Source organism: Eurosta solidaginis, chromosome 1, assembly GCF_040869045.1.
Source record: "Eurosta solidaginis isolate ZX-2024a chromosome 1, ASM4086904v1, whole genome shotgun sequence".
Classification (NCBI taxonomy): Eukaryota; Metazoa; Arthropoda; class Insecta; order Diptera; family Tephritidae; genus Eurosta; species Eurosta solidaginis.
The window spans coordinates 391,257,056-391,282,163 of NC_090319.1; the positions used below are offsets into that span (position 1 = coordinate 391,257,056).

Sequence of the window (25,108 nt, forward strand, 5' to 3'; positions counted from 1 at the left end):
ATTAGTCGCCACTAACGACAGGCATACCTACCGCGGGTATATTCTGACCCCCTAACCCGCTGGGGGATAGTACATTTGGTCTTCACCGCCTATGTTCTAATCCCAATACAGGTATCTGATTTCCTTTGCTGACAAAATAGGTGTCGGCGGGAATACTTTCCGGTGGGAGCATCGTTATTCATTTGCATAACATGACCTAAATACACTTGATATACTTCATATACGATTTTTCGGACTTTTCAAGGGCTTTGAGGGTCATAAAATATACGTTTTTGTCATATTTTTATTTGTTGCATTACATAATATACCGTGAGGTTATCTCAAAGAGCGATCTTTGCAAAAGCAAAGTTTTACCAAATTTAGACGAAATTACTACAATAAATGGGGGTTGGCAGTTCTTGGTCACCGACATCCCGCCGCACTCCTATGAGGCGAAATGGCGTAGATGCAGGCCCTAAACCGCTCAGCCCCATAGTCGGGCGCTATGGAGTTCAGCTAAGCCCTCATACCAACGACAAGGTGCCTGCTATAGTGAGGGAAAATCCGACTGGAGTACAGAACGTTCTCCGTATGACTTCTGCGTATGACTTGAAAAGTTGTACGTCGTCGGCATACATAAAAATTTTAGAATATTTTATAGCTGTGGAAATATTTTTTACGAAGAGCAAAAGCAGAATGGGACCAAAATGGCTGCCCTCAGACACCCCCGAGGGAACATCAATGACATTCGTACAAATATTTTTAAAAATTACTCTTTTAGTTCTGCCGCAAAGATAGGAGGAGAACCAGCGAGTTAGGCCAGGTTAAAAGTCAAACAATTCGAGTTTATAGACAAGTAATAAGTTGCATAACGTCGGTGTGAAACTGTTTCTAAACCCATTAAAGACGTGAGTTGTAAATTCAAGCAAATTGGTTGTGGTTGATTCGCCTCTACAAAAGCCATGCTAAGGACTATCTGTGAATGTCGAAATCGAAAATATAAGGTGATTAGTAACGATTTCTTTGAATAAATTGTTTGATAGCGAAGAGCTTTGCTATTCCACGATAGTTTTCAGTGGACGCCTTGGTTCCTTTTTTATGGAGTGGGATAAGAAAAGATTATTTCCAAGCCGTCGGGGGAAATGCCATTCTTTAAGCTGTAGTTACCCACCGACGTATGTATACGTATGCCGTACGCACACACATTTGAGCGAAATTTATGCCCGTAGTGGCAACGAAAAATATGTTGCCATCAACCTGTTTGAATGCATGCATATGGAACCATCAACTTTTTCTATTTTAATTTTTGATGTTGTTAAAGGCTGGGATTAATATTAAATAAGTATAAATAGATTACATATTTATAATCTGCACTTTTACATAATTATTTCGAATTATTTCCACAATTTTTCAAACCTAAATTAGGTGTTTTTGCATAAAACTGCAAACGGTCAAAAATTAGCGCAAAAAAGTTTACTAGGCAACTCTGTCTAGTGAGAGAGCGATCAGCTGACACGTCCTTACGGAAAATAATCAATATTGTTTTGATTTCTACGTTCCTCTGTCTCTGCGTACGTACGTGCGTTGAACGTCGGTGAGTTTTCGTTTACATTGCACATTCATAAGATAGGTCGTGTCAGCTGACACGTTTTTTGTACGTACGTTCGTGGGTAACTGCGGCTTTAAAGAGAGGTTAAACAGATAAATAAATAATGTATTCCGCACATTTTTTAAGAAAACATGTTGGAATCAAATTAGGTCTTTTTAGGGTATTTAGATATAATAGAACATCTTCAGGAAACAAATGTGGTACATATTGTGACGAATATTAGTTACCATCTCTAAGCTGTTACTAAGTAAATGCACAACAACAAAAACATTAAAGTAAGCTACATAAACACATTAATCACCATTTACCCACATACATACAAGGCAACGAAGAGATAACTCACACACAGATGTAGTCAACGGTCGAAGTAATACTCACATATACACACGCGTATAGCTGGTAACCAAGTAGAAAATTCTAGCAGAAGAAACGTCTAGACATTTGGGCAGGGAGTATAAAAGTAGCCCAAGCTGAGTAGTCAGAAATCAGTTTGATTTAAGCACGCTATTGGTTGCAAAGTATAAGTGTTATTGTGAATACTTTCGAAGTAGTCTAATAAAGACCATTAGTTATTTATTCAACAATTAGCGATGCAAACGTTAGAAGAAGGTGCAAAATAAGCGGAGTTTCACTACAATCGTTACAATATCGAGCCCTTCCCGCAATTTAAGTGTAACCAACAAAAATACAGATATTAGCTTTTTGCTGAAACCCGATATTTTTGCATGATTTGAATCATCTCACAAATTTTTATAATAGAGAATAACGGTACTATTCTCTATTATAAAAATTTGTGAGATGATTCAAATCATGCAAAAATATCGGTTTTCAGCAAAAAGCTAATATCTGTATTTTTGTTGGTTACACTTAAATTGCGGGAAGGGCTCGATATTGTAACGATTTTAGTGAAACTCCGCTTATTTTGCACCTTCTTCTCAAGCTAAATCAAAAAGAAATTTTAGTGTAAGTGAATTTTGAGGTTTGTTTACTTTTTTTGTGACCGAAAATTGCTACTTACCTCAAAAATGCTTCTCTGTGGTATCTTACGAGCAATGTTTATTTTCACTTTTATCGTGTATATTTATTATTGTTCGCAAAAGCACTTGTTGCAATTATACTGTATATCCATGATTTAAGCAACCATTTTGCAAAAAGAAAAAAATATGGCTGAAAACGAAAATATATATTTTAGTTTGATACAAATCATTTCTGCTTAAGTTCGTGAAATCCAGTAAAATGGTTTTATTAATTTAATATGGAGCTTTTTCAAAATAAGGTGATTAATTATTTTATATTGTAACGAATTTACGGCAATTCCCCTTATTTGCAATCTTCTGCCAACGTTCGTATCGCTAAACTGTTGAATAAATAACTCCAATATTGAATAATGGCCTTTATTAAAGTACTTCACAATAACACTTATACTTTGCAACGAGTAGCTTGCTTAATAACCAAACTGATTTATAGCTCAAATGAAACTGACTTCTCGCCTCCACTGTTGTCGCCCTTTTATACTGTCCGACCTCCTCGTTGCATATTTCTAGGCTTTTCTAATTCCACAACTTACTAGTTAGTGATAAATTTCTCAGCTACAACTACAGATGTATAATTTTTATAACTTCTCTCATACCCCATGCGCTTGTATGTGTGAGCGAAACTTCCGCAATCACAATTGCATACCTTTAGGAGCATTTCAGATAAGATATCTGCATGTGCTTGTGCGTTGCTTCTCCGCCGCGTGCACGCGTATGTGTAGACATAATGATTGAATTATTGATGTGAATTCGCGTCACTGCTTAGCATCGGCCTAGAGATGGCAGTATCCCTTAGTGTTGCTAATATTCGTAACAATACTATCTTTAAAATAAAATAACAAAACTGTGTTTTTATACCAATGAACGATCAAGAATAACACACTGGTGCCATATAGCGATACTGAGTCTGAAAAGACATATTCTGGGGAATTAGAAAACGAGATATGCGTTGAAACAATAGGGTACAAGAAGAAACTAAAACTTCCTAAAACACTTCGGGGTAAAAAACGAAAGTTATATGAAGCTAAACTAAATCCCTGCGTAGTTAAAAAGTGTGGAACAAAGTGTTGTGAAAAGCTTAGTGAGCAAGATCGGTTGGTGCTAAAGAATACTTTTGGGGCAACAAGATACGACAAAGAGATTCGCTTCTATCGTGCATGACCCGGAAATGCGTTCAAAGGAGAACATCAGATAGCCTTAAAAAACAGTGAAGCTATGCATATTTCATTACCTATAACGAAAAGCGTTTTAAAATTTGTCAGCAGTTTTTACTGAAAACACTTAATATTTCCCAAAACACGTTAATATGTGTTAGAAAAAAACATAACTCTTCAAATACCTCTTGTCTGACCAAAAAAAAAGACCTCCTCCCCATATTAAGTCTGACGAAATGAATGTGGCTCTTTTGAAATCATTCATTGAACACCTACCAGCAGTTCCTTCCCACTATTGTAGGAACAAAAGTACTAAGTTATATCTTCCACAGTACATTCGAAACGTGCCAACTTTGTATAGGTGCTACACGCAGCACTTGATAAATACAAATCAGGAGCAAGCTAAGTTAACCCTAAGAGTTTTTCGTACCATTTTCAAAAATAAATACCATATAGGCTTCCATTTGCCAAAAAAGGACAAATGCATTATTTGTGAAAGGTATAAGAATTCGGACAGAGAAGCACAAAACCTTTTACAACAAACTGAGGACCAAAGAAAAAGCAAAGAGAATGGGACGTATATCTGCGCCAACTTCGACCTTCAGAAAGTATTGAATACACCACACGGAAAAAGCGTAAAACTTTTTTATTCAAGAAAATATGCTTTTTATAATGAAAGCGTTTACGAAAACGGCACAAGAAACCGTTATTGCTTTTTATGGGGTGAATCGGATGGAAAACGTGGATGTAACGAAATTTCCAGTGCAATTTTCCAATACTTAAATATCGTGGATGAAAGGGTGACTCATTGTGATATAAGTCTATATTGTGAAAGTTGTGTTGGGCAGAACAGGAACAGACCTATGCAAGCAATGATAATATATTTCTTAGAGAAGGCTGCTAACATAAAACACATTAAATTAACTTATCTGTTGCCTGGGCATACCATGATGCCTGTGGACACCATACATATCACTTTTGAGTCTTTTATTCGCGATAGAAATGTTTGGGCTCCAAGTGAATGTTATACAATTATTTCGAACGCAAGAACTATACCAGAAAATTATACATGCATTTCAATTCATAATTCGGATTTTAAAGATTGGAAAACCTTTTCTCAAGCTTTGCTTCCAGCTTCAGTTAAAATATTGTTTACGTCTTTGCGTTGCGCTATCTTCGAAAAAAATTCTCCATTGGTTAAATTACACTATGGTTATTTTGACGATAGCAAAAAAAAAGGTATACGATCTCAGTACAATTGTGCGGTCAAGACGAAATTCTCTCATACTTAGTAAGGGTCCTGTTACCTTGTATGATCACTTCTTACACATTTCATCATCAAAATATAACGACCTAAAAGCGAAAAGAATATCATACCAAAATAATTTCACTATGAATATATTAGCTTATCCCATACTGGAAAGATAATAGATACATTGCCTGAGACAGGCGAAGATGACTGAATTATTTTGTTTACAACAATACTGTTTAATATATTGTGTTCAAATTTGGGATTGTATAAGTTTCCTTTAATTTCAAATGTATGTACGTACTAAAAAATTACAATAAATACGCCTTTAATGTGCCCCTATGTAATCTGAAAAATATAATTGAATAACTTAAAATTTAACGTAACCAACAAAATAGTGTTTGGAAAGTGAGCTAATATGACAGCAAAAAAACGTAAGTACATATAACAGGACTTTCGGTACAGTGTGGTCAAAAACCGAAGTCTTAATTGTAGGCTCAAGAAATATTTTATACACATACCAAATTTCATGATAGTAGCTATTTTTTGTCAGAAGATAATTACAAAAAACATATTGACTTTTTAGAATGCAGTTCATATGGATAACATGTAGGTGATGAATCAACCACAGCAGAGTAATAACAGTGAAAAAATTGAGCCAATAAGTTTGCAATCTATTGATTGTCGCTAGAAATGCTATTTCTAAACTTCATGGCAGAAGGAAACCCCTTAATTCTGCGTTTGAAATTTACGAAATCATAAATACCTCGGGTTGCAAAAAATGTTTCTTTTGATTTTACGTACGTAAACTTTATAGCACTATTTATTAAGTTCAAAATACTTATGACGGAAAATAGCGTACTGTGCATAATCAGAGTTTAAACCAGTTTTGCACTGGTTCATTGTACGAGTATATGCGTCTGGGCACATATTTTTGAAATAAAGTATAAATGGTCTTATTAAAATGTAAATTTTTATGCTCTACAACCTCTTTATATCGAGGCCACGTTATCTCAGAAACCTCTTTATTTAATTTGTTAAAGTTAGTTGAGGAAAAGCAAAGACACATGTTTTATTAGTGCAGCCGACCTCGGTGCTTATGATTTCGTAAGTTATCTCAAGAGAAGGATGGTAAACGCCATCTGGCAAAACAAGAGGTTCACACCGATTTATAGGGAATTTAAATATGTCGTCAACAAATGGTAAGCCTTAGATTTTTCCATACTTATTCGGAAAGAAGTTAATCTGATTGAGATCAGTAATTTCATCCAAGAAGTCATCGTTATACACTTTGGATGATACGGGGTCAATATTGTGATCAACGGTGTTCCAAGATATATGTGGCAGGTTAAAGTCGCCCAATACAATCATTGAGTCCGTGGGCTTTAACATCGAATTCACAGTTTGCAACAGTGATATATGGTGCATATACACTGATAGAACAGAAGACGGTGGAATAAAGCAAACGGCTAAGTAAATATGACCCCAGTCTAGTAAGACTAGGATGCATTTAAACTTCGATGAAATCAACTCCGGATAAATAAACATTTTCAGATGGAATTGAATAATGTACAGCTAGCCAAACACCACCCCCGGTTCTATTTAAGCGAGTATTCCTATAGGCCTTGTACTCATCGTAAAAAATTTCGGGATTAGAAACATTGGGTTTCATGTTTCCATTGTTTACTATGATTTCAATGTATATTTTGGTAAAAGCAATAACATTATTTATTTTATTTATTTATTTATTTAAAAGATCTAGAAAATATCTGTATGAAATTATGTATGAAAATACAGACTAAGCAGAATAAAAACATTAAGTTACAAATTAATTAACGATCCTATTTAATAACAATTTAAATTTAGTTTTTGGTAGAGAGAAATCAATATAATGTGCACTTGAGTACAAATTAAATTCTCTTAAGGCTCTTAGAAGGTCTCTTTACTCCTCAAGCTTCGGACTGGGATATGAAATGAAATGCATTCAAGCAATGCAGAGGAATCAATAGCTCCACAAACTATGTCATAAACAAAATATCATTCTTGTTACCGCTTTTAAAAATAGAGGTAATAAATGTAATCTTCCAAGCATTGATAAATTCTGCACTATCAAGCGGTTGAGTAACATTAAAGGTATTTTTTAAACGGTTTTATTTAGCTTGACTTAACAGGCCGGCCGGCCGTTGTGAACCAATTTTGTAATTAAAATTTAAGTAACTTCCCGACAAACTACAAGCTTGAAACTTGGAATATAATTCAGAACCCGATGACAATACAATAATAAGATAAAAAAACTCCGATAGGTGGCGCATGGATCTAAATATTTCAAAAAATCGTATTTGTGGTCCGAGTTTACTTATATTTGGAACACATATTACATACATGAATAGAAAGCGACATATGAAAAAAATCGCGGCCAGGTGGCGCAAGGATCGAGATAGTGAAAAAATCGTAGTTGGGGTCCGATATAGCCCATGTTTGGAACACATACATATTAAATACATGAATGGAAAGCGACATATGAAAAAATCGCCGATAGGGGATATCGAGATCGTCGATATATTCAAAAAAATCGTATTGGGGTCCGATTTAGCTCATATTTGGAAAACATATTTGACATACAGAAATAGAAACCGCTTTTGTAAAAAAAATTCACGCTAGGTGCCGCAAGAATTGAGATATTCACAAAACTCGTACCTGTCTGTCCGATTTGGCTCATTGCACAAATATTATAAACAGTCCGGTAGAAGTGACATCAAAATACTTTGCACATAAGTTCAAAGTTTGTTTGTGAAATTTCAGTAAAAAATTCAAGTCCCGGTAGAAGAGACGTCAAAATACTTTGGAGCACATAAGTTCAAATTTTGCTAGTGAAATTTCAGTATAGTAAAATAATTTAAAAAAAATGTTATTTAATTGTCTGATCAACGCCCTAGATTGATGAGGAGTGTGATGGCTAGTACCTAGTACCTAGGACCTAGCTAATTATTTCATAACTTTTAGTATTATTATTACTTAATGTAAGTATTGTTTTCAATAAAACCGTTCTATTTAAAATTTTTTTAAATTATTATTTTATAGGTACAATGAGTGGTTTTCAACTATAAGTCAGTTAACTTAGTATTTAAGCCTCTGACGTTCTGATTGTAAATGCTTAAGCAAGATTTTAAATTAAGTTTTAGGGAGGAGGAATTTTTTGCTAAATTTTGAGTAATCTCAATAGTCTTATGTACAAATTCGTGCACAAAGGCCCCAGGGCTCTCCAAAATTTATCAAAATCTTTTGAGCATACATCAATTCTAAATGAAGAAACAGGAAGCATTTCTTATTCAAATTTTCTTGAGTCATGCCGTCAACCTTACTTTTCGAAATTATATAAGACCTTATATCCTCGACGGAAGTGTTTTTGTCAAAGCGAGACACAAAAATCGATTTTTGCAGCGGAACTACAACCAGCTTCTTGGCCGGTGCTTCTGAATAAGAAGTCACAGTTTTTTCGGCAGCCTTAGAAGTGGATTGAACCACAGCTTGCGGATTAGGGGAAGCCAATTCTATGAGTTTCAACACTTTCGCAAAAATATTGTTCTGAGCGGGATCAAGGTTCAAAGCGTTAGGCGAATCGTCAGAGTACTCTTGTTTATTATCGCCGTTGCCTCTATTTCTGTCTAAGCAATGCGGTAACTCATCCAAACACTTGAAAGATTTGAACAAACTATCGTACTGATTGCATTTTTCCGTTTTGCTAAACAGGTCGATTTCAGTTGATCTGCATTTATTGTATGACCAACGTACGCCCTCATCCCCATCGTTGACAGTGGCAACAACTCTAGCAGTCAATCCCGCGCACTTTCCATGGGCGAGCCCATCCTAAAGCCAGCTGGACACAATATGTTCGGATTCGGTTTTTACCTGACACTTTTTGAAAATGCAAGTCATTTTTTATTGAATAATAAAAATAGGCAAATATAAGAATATAGAAATAGTAAAGATATGTTTGTAAAATAAAAAAAAAGTTGTTGAAATAGCACTGAAAATGAGAGTTATATAAATAAGCAACTCTGAAAGTTTAGGAGCTTAGCGGTAGCTAGCAGTTTTAGAGTCACTGTCACTTGACATTTAAAAAGCAACACAAACAGCTGCGAAGATAGTAAATGGTGAATAGCAAGAAAACAAAATAGTGCGCACAAAAACAATTGCAAGGTGAAGAGATACCAATCAAAACTGCAACCAAGGATGACACCGCAACAACACAAATGCACAATGACTCGGCGAACACAAAGTGAATAAAAAATTTATTTAAAACTTTAAAATTTACAAAATCTGAACTTTTCAAAACAAACCAAATGAAAATGTACTCTACGTTTTCGCACGTATTTTTGTCACAAACTTATTACAGTTTTAGGTAACATATTTTAAAACTCTCAAAATAAACACAGCAGAATAAAAATGCAACTTCACATTTATAATGACGTGATATGATATGATACATATTGTAACGAATTTTGGGAAATCCTGATTATTCTGCACCTTCTGTTATAGTTCGAATTGCTGAACAATTGAATATATAACTCAAATGTTCAGTATAGCAAAATGTTCTTTGTTTACAACTACTTCGGTAGTATTACTCATAGTGTACATGTACAAGTGTGTTGACTTATCTGTCAAGCATTCTGACAGGCACTCGCTGGATTCGGAATGACAGCGAATTCAAAATGGATACCATTACCGAATGCTCCGAATGATTGAAAAATTGAAAAAGTCCATACGATTGGTAGTCAAAAATGTTGTCGTTGAGACCAAAAATGCGACTCTAGACCTGAGATTTCCATCAGGTGAGCGAGGCTGTTTGTAGTTTTGACGTTTATCGCTTAGTGAACACACTTGGTATAGGTACACTATGGTATTACTTTACAATACTCGCGTACTTCACTTAAGTGGGTTAAAGTGTGCTTTTGTACTCTCTGTTGCCTTGTTCGCATATTTCTCCAAGGGTCTTAGGTAACAGGTATTCACTTTCGTCTTCTAGTTATATGCGTGTGTATGTGTGAGAATAACTTCTGCTCTTATGTGATGACTGCATGTGGGTATGTGAAATAATCTCTTCGCTCTTAGCTTCGCTGTGTGGTTGCTTACTTTGCTGTTGTTGTGTATTTCTTTACTAGCACCACAGTGACGCATCGAAATTGCCAACATTCCCCACAATATATTTGTAACAGGATTCGCCCCGAGTAGGTGTGGTTGTCAATTGGGGTGGGGAAGCTGTGAAGCTTTATATTGCGCTTAACAACCCCTTGTAACCCGTTGCCGAGGTTGCATATCTGAGAACTTCTCCTCATCCGCCTTATATTTAATATACAATAAAATCCCTGAAAACTAATGGGCCCTTAATGAATCGCTAATTACTAAATTTAGTAACAAAATTATGTAAGTTGACGTATTTTGAATTTTTTTGTTATTCATTAATATTATATTTTACTTACAGTGCTGTACGTTACTTACTTACAGGTGGAGTGAATTTCGTGCAAAACAAGCCCTGGATAAAACTCTAAGTGTGGGATTATGTTGGATAGACGAGCAAGATGTAGAAACTAGTTACTGGTTTCCAAGTTTGTTCCCCGGCCGAAATACACAACGCACGTGAATATCAATGCATATTTTATTTTATATTTACATATGTATATGTACATATATGTATATGTTTACACCAATATAAAAATAGAGTAAATTGTTTAAAGTAAATATTTAATATACATACATATATACAAGCCCACTGGAAAATTTAAGATGCTTAAACGTATTTTTTTACACAAAACAAAATTCTAGATAAACGTAATTTTGGCTTTATCCAAATGTTAATCATCCTCAGAATTATAATTATTTTGCAGTTTAATCACTTGATTTTCAGCTCTAAGGTTGGCGTTTTCTTTTTGAAGGAGATAAATTTGACTCTCAAACTTCTTCGTTATATCGGACAAAGCGTGTTTATATCTGAAAAAAAATAAAAATAAATATAAGCAAATAAGGGAGTTTAAGTTCGGCCGAAACCGAACAATATACCGAACATGTGCTCTTGTTTTTATATCAAGGATACATGTAAATAGGAATGTCACGACCACGCTTCCCAAGGCAGCCGGTTCTATGTACCGGAGCAACTCGGCATTTATCCTGACCGAGGGCTGTCATTTCAGTGTAAACCCATACAATTTGTTGCGTCCCTCCCACCATTTTGTTGCATCCCATCCTCCCAGCAGATCTTTGCAGCGGGACTGCGCCATACTCTCCTGCTTCGGGTAGGTATCGAACCCAATCCGGGTGCTTCACCGGACCGCGGTCCTGAGAAATGGTTTTGTTACGTATGCCGGCAAAGAATTTAGGACGGTCACACTCTTGTCAGTTTGTCACCTGCAAGGGATGGTTGCATCGGACAGGTTGTTCTGGGCTAGACCCCAAAACCCGACGTCCTCGTAACTTTTATAAATCTTTTGTGGCTCCTTGCTGTTCACGCCCAAGAGCGTCCCGTAGTCTGTGCCTTACCCCTTGGGGTACTTGGGGTAAAGATAAGGAAACGCTCATTACCACTTACAAAGCAATTGGCCAGCCGATTGCATGCTACGCGCCCTCGATATGGTCGCCAAGCCTAAAGACTCCTCACTGGAAGAAATACAGAACCTATACCTATCCAGAATCAACCCCGATATACAAAATGTATGTCCTGCTTGTAATGTGTCCCCATATGACACCAACCATCTTTTAAACTGTATTGTGGAACCAACGCCTTTAACATCCCTCCCATTATTTTCCACCCCTGTTGAAAGAGCAAGTTTCCTTGGACTCTTGTTAGAGGACATTTGATGACAATTTGTGATTGCTCGCACCTATTGGATTGGACAAAGCACTGCTACAACAACAATGTCAGTGTGTTAAGCCTGGTCGCTTTTTTCCAGTTTGATATTAAAAGTTTTGTGACGAGCTTAATTGAAAGGCCCGAACAGATTAGACTTTCGATGCAGCATCGTACGTTGACAAATGAGTAGATTGCATGTGTTTGCATGAGGAGCGACAAACAAGCCAAGTTTCTTATTTTGCATCATAAAGTTGTTGAATATATTGGTGCATATTGCGGTATGCTACGCACGATGGGAAACTGACAATAAGCGACAGTTTTAGTGACTACCTCCGAACTGGGAGCCACACTTGTACCATGTGCCCCTAACTTATATTTTAAATTAATTAACCGAGGGCAGTGACTACCTCAGAACCACCTACGACTGAACCAATTAACGCGTTAGAAATGTCTGTAAAGGGAGGCATTTTTGAAAAGAAAATTTAAACCGAGGGATGCTACCGAAACAATAGTTTTTTTCGAAAGAAAGAAAGAGGCGAATTGACACCGAAAACAATCCCAAAATTATAAGAATATGATTTCAAAAAAGTTCCGTAATAATTTTCAAGCAGACAAGAAGAGATCCCGAAAAGTTGCGAAAATAGTCTGCGGAAGGGAGTGGAGGCTGGTACTGCCCAGTTTTCCACAATGCGTGCCCTCTATTTATATGACCTAGATGCCAAATACTCTAAGTATAACTAAAAAAGAATGAAATCCTAGAAAAGAAACTGCTTAAATGTGAATATTTCTTCCTAGGATATTGCTTATAATTTTCATCATATCGGAGTCATAAACAAACTCTTTTACTCGCTCATATTTCTTACATATTTTGGACTCTGAAGTTATGAGCGCCCAACAATGTTTGACGTGTATCTGAGAATTTTTTTTTAACAACAGAATGCTCTACTTTCTTAAGATGTGAATTTGTGCTGAAATAGGTTGTTTTTGGAACTTAATCTAAGATATGCCATTCCTCAACCTAATACTGAAATATGAGATATTCTATAAAATTCATAGGCGTTTTCGCAAAAGATTCTCCAAACCAGTTCTGAAATAGGAAGCTTTTCCTATTTTGAAATTGGCCTTTTTCATAACGAATGCCCAACTTCTTACACTTTTCTTGGAACACAGCTGATTCAAAATTCCTGCCTTGGCCAGAATGTAACTCCATTGGTACACCATAGCTTGCAATCCAATTGTTTATAAACACTGCTGCTACTGTTTCCACTTCTTGATTAGGGATTGGGATACCTCTGGCCATTTACTGAAATAATCCATAACCACCAGTACATCTGAGCAGTTGCTAGTAGGAAATGGACCTGCGACATTCATAGCGATCCTTTCAAATGGCGCACCTGAGTCATATTGATTCATCTGGCCATGATTTCGGGTTTTGGGCCATTTCGCTCTGCTGCAAACCTCGCAGTTCCACTCAGTGACCGACTTACGGCAACCAACCCAATATAATATCTGTTAAATCTTCTCGAGCGTCTTCGTGATTCCAAGATAACCTCCGCTTGGACGATTATGCAGCTCGCTGAGCACGTCAGGAATCCTCTTTCTTGGAACAACTATCAGTTTCTTCTTGCATTGGCCATCCTCACTCTCCCATGCTCGATGCAAGCAACCGGATATCAATTCTAAACTGTTCCACTGTGCCCAATATGACTTCGCAATGGGACTCTCTGCTGACATCTCCTCTCTGTTTGGTCTTTCGTTTCGTTCGAGCCCTTGCATAACATGTGACAGATCTGTATCTTCTAGCAGACACTTCCTTAGTTGTTCCTTGTCCCATTCATCCGTACACGTTATAGTCATTAGCCGGACATCTATAATGTCTTCTTTTGAACAGTGCTTGCATGGTCATCGTGACATTGCATCGGCATTCCCATGGGTACTACCTTTTCGATGCTCAATGGAAAAGTCATAGCTTTGTAGTCGCTCGATCCACCGTGCCAATTGTCCTTCTGGATTACGGAACTGCAAGAGCCATTTCAACGCTGCGTGATCTGTCCTGACGCGGAATCGCTGTCCATAGAGGTACTTGAGAAAATGTTTAACGCACTCTACCAATGCCAACAGCTGTCTCCGTGTAACGCAGTAGTTCCTCTCTGGTTTTCCAATTGAACGGCTGTAATATGCAACTACCTTCTCGTGTCCATCAACCAGTTGTGACAAAACGCCTCCTATAGCATATCCGCTCGCAACTGTATCTAGAATAAACGTTGCTCCTGGAATCGGATATGCCAACATTGAGGCAGTGCACAAACGCCCTTTCAATGTTTGGAAAGCCACTTCTTGCTCCTTCTTCCATTCGAAAGCTTTATTTTTCCTTGTAAGCTCGTGGAGGCTATGGGCTACGCTGGCAAAATTTGGTACAAATCGGCGGTAATATGTGCACATCCCAAGGAAACTTCTCAATTCATGTAGGTTCTGCGGTCTTGACCAATCCTTTACAGCCTCTATATTTTCGTTCGCAGTGCAGATGCCCTCTGTCGTTACCTTGTGACCCAAATAATTTACTTCCTTTTTAAACCGCGCACACTTTTTGGGACTTAGACCAGCGCCAGCTATTCTGTGGAAAACTTCCTCCAAGTTTTTAAGATGTTCATCAACGCTGCCCAATACGATGATGTCGTCCAGGTACACCCAGCATGTTTAGCAATGTGGTCCTTTCAATACCTGATCCATGAGTCCCTCGAAAGTAGCTGGTGCATTACATAGTCCAAAGGGCATTACTGTAAATTGCCAAAGACCATCTCCGACGTTGAAGGCTGTTTTCTCTTTGTCTCCCTCCTTCACTTCCACTTGCCAGTAGCCGCTTTTCAAGTCCAGTGTGGAAAACTATTTCGTCCAGAGTGTCGTCAATTCTTGGCAATGGGTAGCTATCCTTTTTCATAACGTCATTCAACTTACGGTAGTCCACACAGAACCTCATTTTTCCATCCTTCTTCTTTACAAGTGCAACCGGTGAGCTCCATAGACTAGCTGATGGTTCGATGAAGTCGCTGTCGCTCATTTCTTGTATGATTTGACTCACAACTTCCCGTTTCGCCAGTGGAACACTACGTGGAGCTTGACGGATCGGCCTCACATCTCCAGTGTCAATTTGATGTTTCACACCGTTGGTGCGGACTGGTTTGGAGCCATCATCTTGGTCAAATATGTTCGCGTACTTTAGGAGCAGTTGTTTTGCCTTACTCTGATAGTCTTTCCTCTAGCCCCTCCGTCTATGCCGTGATGTCATTTGAAAGATCAGTGTTGCTGGTTGAAACGTGTTCCTGGAGCTGCTCACAGTTAGTAACTACATCAGCCTCTTGGCATCTTCCCAATATAGCTCCTTTGATCAGTTTGATTGGTGACTTGAGCTCATTGAGTACTCTTACCGGAATACGTCCATCTTGTTTTGTCATAGCCAGGGTTTTTCCTACAAGTACATTCGGTGTTGATTTGTTTGCTGCTTCGACAACCCACAATTTGTTTTTCCACAATCTCCATCAACCTTTGCCCAGATGACTGCTTCTGATTTTGGTGGTATTTGCTGACTCTCTTCCACCAGCACTCGTTTACTGCTATAGCCTCTCTCGTAGCCGAAATTAAGTGGTACATCCATGTTCTTATATCGCATCGTCTTGCTTTGCATGTCGATCTTGATGCCCTGGTCGATTAAGAAGTCCACTCCAATTATGATTTCATCAACAATCTCTGCCACTATAAAATTGTGTACTACCGTGACGTTCCCAATTGCGACTTCACATGCTACTTCTCCTAGAACCGTGGTGTCTTCTCCAGTGGCTGTACGCAATCTTGCTCCATGCAATGGTCTTATCTTCTTGTTGACTAAATCCGCTCGAATGATGGAATGAGATGCACCCGTATCTACAGTCAGTAAAAGTTCCTTTCCATCCACATGTCCTCCGACAGTTAGATTGCTCGACCTTCTTCCAATCGGCGAGATATAGATTATGGGGCATTCAATTGCGGGAGCCAGCTGTCGCCCTTTGCGGCTGAATCGCTTTAGTTTAACGATTCCTTCAGGTCTACGTACACGGCCGCCTACATTGTTGGAACTGTTAGGGTTGGTACTGCAATAACGTGCAATGTGCCCTGGCTTTCTACATTTAAAGCATTTGACGGCACCATCGTTTTTCTGCTGCGTTCCTTTTAATGCTTCCAAAATTGGGTCTACCCAGTCTGGCCTTTCCACTTCCACGCGATGAGCTTTGTATGCGGGCTTACTCAAAAGTGAGGCTGTTTCCTGAGTCAGTGCATGCGATACCGTTTCAGCAAATGTTAGTTTTGCATTCGCATATGTAGCTCGTTTCGTTTCTACATCTCGTATGCCATTTATGAAGCTCTGGATTTTTACCCTCTCAGTGTATTCCACGGGTGTGACCGAATTTGCTAGATGGGCCAGCCTTTCGACATCCGACGCAAACTCCTGCAAAGTCTCGATTGCAACTCAATTTGATATATCTGTTTCCTATGCTCGATCATCGTTCTATGTTCAGAAGCATGTATAACACCGGATGTTAGTGATGCGGAAATAAACATTCCTTATTATACAATGGTTCGTTGCGATTCTCATAGTAGACACACAGGAGGTGTAGTCTTACTATTAAAAAAGGTATCGAGTATAAAGTCAGGTATAATAGATCTATTGATTTAAATGTTTGGTGTGCTATAATTAAATTAAAAAAGTTCGACATTAAATGGCAAATAGGTGTGTTGTACCATTCTCCAAGCTCTAGTGATATCGAATTTTTAAATCACTTGGATCTATTATATGCAAATGCTGATGTACTGTCCTGTACTTATCTTGAAAATCACAGAATTTCTGATCACGAAACCATTTCATTTGCTTTCAAAGTGTGTAATTCAAATCCTCTGAGGAGAATGATACCCACAATGTGTTGGAAGAATTATTCTGCTGATAACCTCATTTACTTATTAAGAAACTATGATTTCAGCGTATTAAAAAATATGCATCTCAATGACTCGGTTGAATATATAAATACCTGCTTATCACACTGCATGGGTTTATTAACATCAGAACAAGACAGGATAGTTAGGTTGAGAAATAAGTGGTACGATCATGAACTGACCGAAATTAACAAATTCAAAATCCAATTGCACTCACAAGCCAGAAGATCTGGTGAATTTTCGGAATATAATACGGTTGCGAAGTATTATAAGAAACTAATCAAAATTAAAAAGATTAAGTATATGGAGTAAAATATTGCCTTAAATTCTTCTGATAGGAAATTAATGTGGAAACACCTCAAGCAAGCAGTAAACTTATTGTAGATGGTATAAGATAAGAAACACCCGAGGATATAGCTCAAGCATTGAATTCCTTCTTTGTTGATAGTATTGGTGACATAAATCGAGAAATCGAAACTTTGGATAGTGGCGACAGTGTGCAAAACACGGTTAGCACATGTCTGAAATTCCAAGAAGTTACGGTTGATGATGTCATATTGGTAGCTAAAAGGTTAAAAAATAAAATCGGAGGAACAAATTTACTATCAGAAGGATTAATTAAGGATTCGGTGTCATACATAGGACATTTCTATGCGGATATCATAAATAAATCATTAGTAGAGGGAATAGTGCCTGACGCATGGAAAATATCAACAATAGTGCCAATAAAGAAGGTAAAAAATTCATTAAAGGCAGAAGATCTGAGACCGATCAACACGTTGCCGAATATCGAAAAAATTCTAGAAACAGTAGTAAAAGATCAGCTCATAAGTTACTTGGAAATAAATAAAATACTAATTAACGAACAATCCGGTTTCAGAGAAGGCCACTCTTGTGAAACGGCTTTAAATTATGTAATATCGAGTTGGAAAGAAGAACTAAATCAAAAGAAAAGTATACTTGCGGTTTTTATCGACTTGAAGAGAGCATTTGAAACTATAGACAGAAATATGATTAAAAAATTAGAAAAAATTGGAATTAGGGGCAACGAGCTGCAGTGGTTTCAGAGCTTTTTAGGTAACCGAAGATAAAAAACAGCCATTGAGTCGGTTGTCTCGGAAGAGGTATTGACAGGAATTGGATTGCCACAAGGATCGGTTTTGGCACCGGTCCTATTTAACATATATATAAATGATATATCTTCGGCGCTAAAACATAGTAAAATAAGGCTGTTTGCGGATGACGCACTGCTCGAAGTAAGTGAACTTGATATCATGTTAGCTAGGAGCAAAATGCAGGAAGACTTGAACACCCTATACAGGTGGCTTTGTAACAATAAGCGTAAACTTAATGTTAATAAAACCCATTTTATGGTCATATCTAGAGCGATGAATAAGGAATCTTGTAATATCGAGCTAAAAATAATGAACTTAAACATTAACGAAGTTAAAACTTTCAAGTACTTAGGGGTTCAGATTGATAATAAATTAAAATTTAATGATCATATTGATTATATAGTTGCCAAAATAGGCAAGAAAATTGGTTTTTGGAAAAGGTCATGCAAATTTATCAGTAGAAAATACAAACTGAAAGTGTATAAATCCATCATAGAGCCGCATTTCATATATTGTCCCACAATATTCTTTATGGCCAATGTAAATCAGGTAGATAAGCTACAAGTTATGCAAAATAAAGCTATGAGATTTATATTAAACATGAGGTATGATACTCCCATTAATAACATGATAGAAGCACTAAACTGGTTGAGTATAAAACAGCTCATATTCTACCACAGTATGAAATTTGTATTTAATATTAAGCACGGTAAATTACCAACATACCTCAGCGAAAAGCTTAGATATGTAAATGATGCACACTCATACGTAATCAGAGAAAACAATAATTTTAGATTACCTCTTTTCAAAACAGAAGTGGACAAGCAAAATATATTTTATAAGGGCCTGAAATATTTCAATGAACTTCCTAATCACATAAAAAGTAGTAATAACTTCAATACCTTTAAAAAAAGTTTATTGGAGCATTGCAAAACCCTTCCAATAAGATAAAGTTTTTTTTTTTCTTTTATTTTTTACATGACATAGCGATACTGGAGCGCGAAAAGGGAATGGTAATACTGGTAACAGCAAAATACAATGCACCCGGTCCTAAGGAAAAGAAAATCAGTCGCCACCTGTAACTCCAGACAGTTCCAACAACAAATTTCGCTGGAATTCGGTATTTTCAGCCTATATTTACTGTTGCTGATCGGGATCACTCGCATTCCGACAGCATTAATATAACAATAAAATTATATGATGTGTAACCAAAATAAGGTCAAACAAAAGTTGGAGCAGGGTGGATTGGAAACACGTCCTTTTCAACCTCCCAATATATTTTGAGATGTGCTGATCGGAATCTTCATGCGTTCCGACAGCGTCTTTACTAAACAAAGTTGAGGGGTGATTGGGTACATTTCAATTTCCAACATCCAAAACATGCTTAGCTGTGTTGATCGGAGACCAATACATTCCGACAGCTTAAAATACAAATATAATTGAAAAATATAAGTTCCAAAGTTGTTGCCTTAAGCTGGGAGCCCTGGAGGATTGGAAACGCGTCCTTTCCAACCTTCCTTAAATGACTGACTCGTCCGTTTGTTACGCCAGTAAATATGCTGATCGGAATCACATGGCATTCCAACAGCATATTCAATAGAAATAAATGATATAATAATGAATTGTACTTAGTAGTTTAAGTTTTAGGCCTAAACAGCCGTAATAATAAATAAATTAAAGTAAATTAAATTAAATTAAATTAAATTAAATTCCGTAACGTCTCTCGATAGCGGCCATCAATGCTTCATAACTGTTCCATTCGTACTCTGGAATAGTCTGTAAGATTTCGGCAGCTGGTCCTTTCAATGCTACGAAAAGTGCAGCAACTCTATCTTCCGCATTCCAATTGTTCACTGCTGACGTCTTCTCAAATTGAAGCTTAAAGAGCTGGAAAGGAACAGAACCGTCAAAGGATGGTGTTTTAACCTTTGGATTACTCGCTGAAACTGCTGGGAGATTTAGGTGCAACTACTCCATACGACCTTTTAGATCGTCGACTTCTGCCTGAAATTGAGCGATTTTTGCATCCTGAGCTTCTAGTTTTGATGATACCCTTGCTTCCTGTTCTGACAGCTGCGAAGATATGCGAGCCTCTTGTGCTTGCAACTGCTCGGCCATAAATGTCTTCTGTTATTCTAGCTGTGTTTCCATCTTGGATGTGATCTGTGTCGACAATTCTGAAATACGCGTTTCTTGTCATTCCATCTTGGATGCCATATATGTTTTCTGTTCTTACAGTTGAGATGACATTTGTCTTTCCTGGGCTTCAATCTTGGATGTTATACGGTTCTCCTGGGATTCCAATTGTGATGACATTTCTGACGACATTTGGTTCAACACTGCTAGTTTCGCTTTAGTGTCAACACTTGCCAATGGATTCGGAGTCTCTATTTCTCCTACATTTTAGTCGCTGGCTCTTCCACATCAGGATAAAAGACATAATCGCCTACATTAATTCCTTCCAACTCTAATACCTCTCGTAGCCGTGCTTGAAGTTCGATCTTATTGCCGATTGTATTCAATCCACGGTTCTCCAACTCCTTTTTCAGTTGCTGGATCCTTAATTCACTTAACTTCGCCATGTCCTTGTTGTGCTCTGCAACTCTGGAATTTATTCAACAATTCCTCTTCTGACACCAATTGTAATGAATTTTGGGAAACTCTGCTTATTTCACACCTTCTACTAACGTTCGTATCGCTAAGTTTCTGAATAAATAACTCCAATATTCAATTATGCAAAATGGTCTTTATTAGACTATTTTCACAATAACACTTCTACTTCTCAACAGATAGCGTGCTTAAATCAAACTGACTCCGTGATTGCTCAGCTTGCTCTTTTATACTCTTCGATTTCCTCGTTCCCATACTTCTAGGCGTTTCTAGAATTTAACTTAGTTACCAGCTATAAAATTACCAGCTATAACTACAGATGCACGTTATAGCTTCTCATATGCGCGTGTATATGTGAGTGATACTTGCACAAATGATTGCCTACTTTTGTGAGCATCTCAGCTAAGATATATGCATGTGTTTGTGCGTTTCTCTCCGCTGCGTGTACGTACATATGTGTAGACATAATGATTGATTCGTTTATGTAGATACAAGTGACTGCTCAGTATTGGCTTAGAGATGATAGTATCCTTTAGTGTTGCTAATATTCGTCACAATATGTACATATATATGCCAAGCTGGTATGAAATGAAAATACATACATGCAACCATACATACCTATAAATGTACTCCCGAAGTAAAATAACGCTAGCGAATGCTACGTATGTATGGATGTGACGCTAATGTCCCAATCAAAGCAAGCTTGCTCAGACAGTTCACAGCGGTAGGTAGTTCACCACATTACCTACATGAAAATTAGAAAAAACGTATTGTTTTCGTCAAAATTTCACACTTCAGCCATCGTAGGAGTGCGGGTTCTAATCCCACTCCCGGGAGAAAAGGCTTTGAAGAGATTTACAAGGTATAATCGAAATAGCTGTCGCCTTGTCCGTCCTGATGTCACGTTGTTTAAATTTTCCACAAATTATTAAATAAATTATAAATTAAAAATTGCTTCAAATAAATGTTTTTCATACATTTAAAGCAGTAAGGGCAACCCCCGCTTAATTCATACAAATTTCACAAAAAAGTTATCGAAAACGTTAAAAAATAGTTAAATTGTGGTTATTATATCAAAATAAAATTTTTCTAGCGTTGCAATTGACGAATTTCATGCCACATTTCGCCAATGGTGAATTACTTTCCCGGATTTGATGCTTTACTGTTTCCCACTATTCGTTCTGTTGGCGTTTTTCTATTGTTATATGTTCTGTTAAAACTGCGTAAACAAAAATTTAAATGACTTTTACTACAAAAGTGTTGTTTTTAGACTTTTTCAGGCAATTTTTATAATTTTTCTCTCTGTAAGTACCATCCTTTAGCGAAATTGGCCCAGCCGTTCTCGAGTTTTGCGCTTAGCAAAAAATTCACCGACTTATTTTTATATTATATATGTATAACCTCTTATCTCGAAATAAATTGTTACTCACTTCTCTTTAAGCTTCTTATTGGTTTTCATATAATGCTGTATTTCTTGCTCATTTTCCTCGGCACGCCTGGATAATAGAAATGAAGTGTACTTAGACATGTTTATAATATGTGACCCGGTCTATGAAAAGTTGGCTTATGACTCAAAAAAGAAATTGCGAGAAACAGCTGTTTTTTTTACCAGAAACAGCTGTACACAGCTGTTCTTTGAGTCATAAGCCACCTTTTCATAGACCGAGTCACATATAATGATATTTCTTTAATATATTCTCTTTTATTTAATTACTTCATTATTATGTTTTGCTCTCTTAATAAACTTTCCTGTTTGGTTATCTTCGCCTCCATATCATTCTAATAGAAATATGTATTTTGAGTACAAGCGTGAATAAAAATGCAGTATTGATAGTGTAGAAGATGTATGTATATAACCTACCAACGCTTTTACAGCGCTTTCCAATTGTTGGGTCAATCTCTCGATCTCTTCTATACTGCCTTTGTATTTTTGTTGGAACCGGTTGCAGCGTGCTTCTAAAATTTGATTGAATTTTTTTTGATTTTGCATTTCCTCCTTCATCTAGTTTTTTTTTTTTTTAATTATATACTTCGAATATTAACATAATTACATTGCTATAATAGCTCAAAGAGTTACCTGAATTTGAGTTTCTAAGAGGCTACGTTCCTTTTCGCTGAATTTCCTACTCAATTCCTCCATGTCCTTTTCCACCCTTTTCGCCGCTTCATCCATTACTTGGCCAATCGTAGACGCTAAATTGTCGCATTCTTCCTTGACAACTTGTTCTCGTTTCTGTGCATCTTCCTTATCAGCAACCGCTGCTTCAGCTATCGCCAAGGCCTCTTGCACCTTTTGTAATGCACATTTTTCTCTCTCATATCGTTCTTCAATCGCGCTTTTTGACATTTTTAGTGATTGTTGTAATTCTTTGATTCGGCGGGTAGATTCGTTAAGTTTCGCTTTAAGTTTTTCAATTGTTGCAGTCGTTCCGGCATTGCTTAGACTACGCTCTTTTTCTTTATTAAGTAAAAAAAATTATAAATGAAAGCGATTACCGTGATTTTACCCAAATGCTTCACTAAGAAAAAAGTCGCTAGCCAGACTTACCGTCCAGTGACTTTTCAAGGTTTTTGATATGCTCGTTCAGCTGTTTCTTTTGCTGGAACAAATTTTCAATAACTTGAGTTTGCTTTGTGATCTCAGTCTTCTGAGTCTGTATTGTACTCTCTAGCAGCTTTAAGGCTGTGTAATATTTTTGCTTGATCTGAAATATATAATTCGTATATGTACAAGTATAGCGCTGCGTTAACATGGTCATATTACGCGAATTAAAGGAACCGTTCTAGCTGGGAAGGCCTAGTGGAGAAGAACATGCCCTCACTTGGTGTTTCTAACTGGCCTAAGGTACCACAAAAAAGGAAAACTGGCTAGGCGGGCAAGATTTATTTACAGCAAACAAAACTTTCTCCTCTGTACTAACAATATTGGTAAAAGGCGAGCATAAACTCCTATCCATCTTAATATATACATATAAATTTCGTGTCACGTTGCTTGTTCGCTATGGACTCCTAAACTACTTAACCGATTTTAATCAAATTTGCACACCGTATGCAATTCGATCCAACTTGAAAGATAGGATAGCGCTTATCTCAGTTTAAAGTAGCTATATTATTTTATTGCAAAATATTTGTTTACAACTGTACGAGCAAGCTAACTTTGAGTGGCACTTTCACCACATCACATTATTCGTCACATGCATACATGTTGAATTAGATCGAAAGGTGAAAAAAAGCCAGCTCGCGCTAGTGGCATTTAACTTCGGGAGAACATTTATAGGTATGTATGGATGTATGTATGTATTTTCATTTCATGTCAGCTGCGTTGCCAAGTTAAGCAAAATCAAAGACTAATTGAAGAATAAAGATGTTGCATGCGCGAACTTCAGTGGAAACCAGCGGAGCTTCACAAAATTCTAGTAGGTCACTTCCACCACACCAAAAACTGTAACACAATTTTTAACATAATTTAAGCACACAAATACACTGATTGGAGTTTTAGAGAGTAAAATTTAAAATTCTGAATACATTAGCTGAAAAAAAGTGTACACATAATTGTTAAATAACAAATACAGACAGTGGTAGTTTAACAAATTCTGCTGTGGTAAGTGGTGAATGTGACCTACTAGAGGTTTTGTGAAGCTTGCTTCACACTATTTTTCGTCCCTGCAACATCTTTATTCTTCAATCAGTATTTGGCAAAATAAGTGGTTAAGAATGCTTACATCGTTTGAAAAGTATTCTTTCGTTAAAAATTTTAAACGCTTCGTGTAATTCTTACACAAAGGTGGTATTTTTTGGCAAGTTTGTATGTATATGCTAATGTTTGTGCTCTAAGGACATTTAATCTATCTATATACTTATACATTGGCGCACTCAAGGGGGTTTTTGGGGTTAACCCTCCCCTTCGCCCCTCCCCAAAATTTGACAACACACCATAATAAAAATAATTTTATCAAAGATGGTACATGCATAAATATTTGTGTAAATACATGTTGTAAAATCTATGAATATTTGTGGATGTACATTGCCAATGTTTGTCAACATCTACTGATTATGTTTATAAACAAGCAGTGTGGAGACATTTCCCTAAAAGTATGCTGTGGATATTAGCTGAGGTTTGTTTTAATTTAAAATAATTCACCAACGATGTGCACTTAACGAATATTTAATTCACCATAATCCAATTCGTTCCACCAAAGCAAAGAGGATAAATACAATAAGAGCCGTCACTCGTTATTTTTTTGGCATTTACTCGATGTATGTATACTGAGAGATAGTCGCTACTTTTTTTTTCGGCGAGATGTTTGTAAATGTCTTCTATACATTTTCGTGGGGTATTTGTGTTTATTTTTCGACTGTATTTAATTAATTAATTTAAATCTCTTTCCAAACATCACAGTTGCACAAGGGGCCTACACGGCATGGATAAATGCGAGACAATTAAAAATGTCCCTCTCAGAAAACATTCGGCATCAATTTTTTCAATTTCCAGCGAGATACTCGCCACAAAATAACGAGTGACGGCTCTTATTGTATTTATCCTCTTTGGTAG

At 37.0% G+C, this 25,108-nt stretch overlaps 2 protein-coding genes across 5 annotated transcripts in view; one reads left to right on the forward strand and one right to left on the reverse strand.

Annotated features, from left to right (window-relative positions):
* The window catches only part of lsn (vacuolar-sorting protein SNF8), a 37,474-nt gene extending 26,671 nt beyond the window's left edge, over window positions 1-10,803 (forward strand). For 2 of the 3 annotated variants that reach the window (XM_067763549.1, XM_067763547.1), the window contains one exon: window positions 10,531-10,803. In XM_067763549.1, the coding sequence (XP_067619650.1) occupies window positions 10,531-10,666 (136 nt within the window). In that variant the 3' untranslated portion in view covers window positions 10,667-10,803. Of the gene's footprint in view, window positions 1-10,507 lie in introns of all 3 variants that reach the window. The other variant, XM_067763548.1, reaches the window with a different exon arrangement.
* LOC137238487 (putative leucine-rich repeat-containing protein DDB_G0290503) overlaps window positions 10,185-25,108 on the reverse strand; it is a 187,784-nt gene continuing 172,860 nt past the window's right edge. For both annotated transcript variants that reach the window (XM_067763537.1, XM_067763538.1), the window contains 6 exons: window positions 23,105-23,261; window positions 22,634-23,013; window positions 22,418-22,558; window positions 22,271-22,335; window positions 21,987-22,052; window positions 10,185-11,013 (listed from right to left, as the gene is read on the reverse strand). In XM_067763537.1, the coding sequence (XP_067619638.1) occupies window positions 10,878-11,013; window positions 21,987-22,052; window positions 22,271-22,335; window positions 22,418-22,558; window positions 22,634-23,013; window positions 23,105-23,261 (945 nt within the window). In that variant the 3' untranslated portion in view covers window positions 10,185-10,877. The remainder of the gene's footprint in view (window positions 11,014-21,986; window positions 22,053-22,270; window positions 22,336-22,417; window positions 22,559-22,633; window positions 23,014-23,104; window positions 23,262-25,108) is intronic.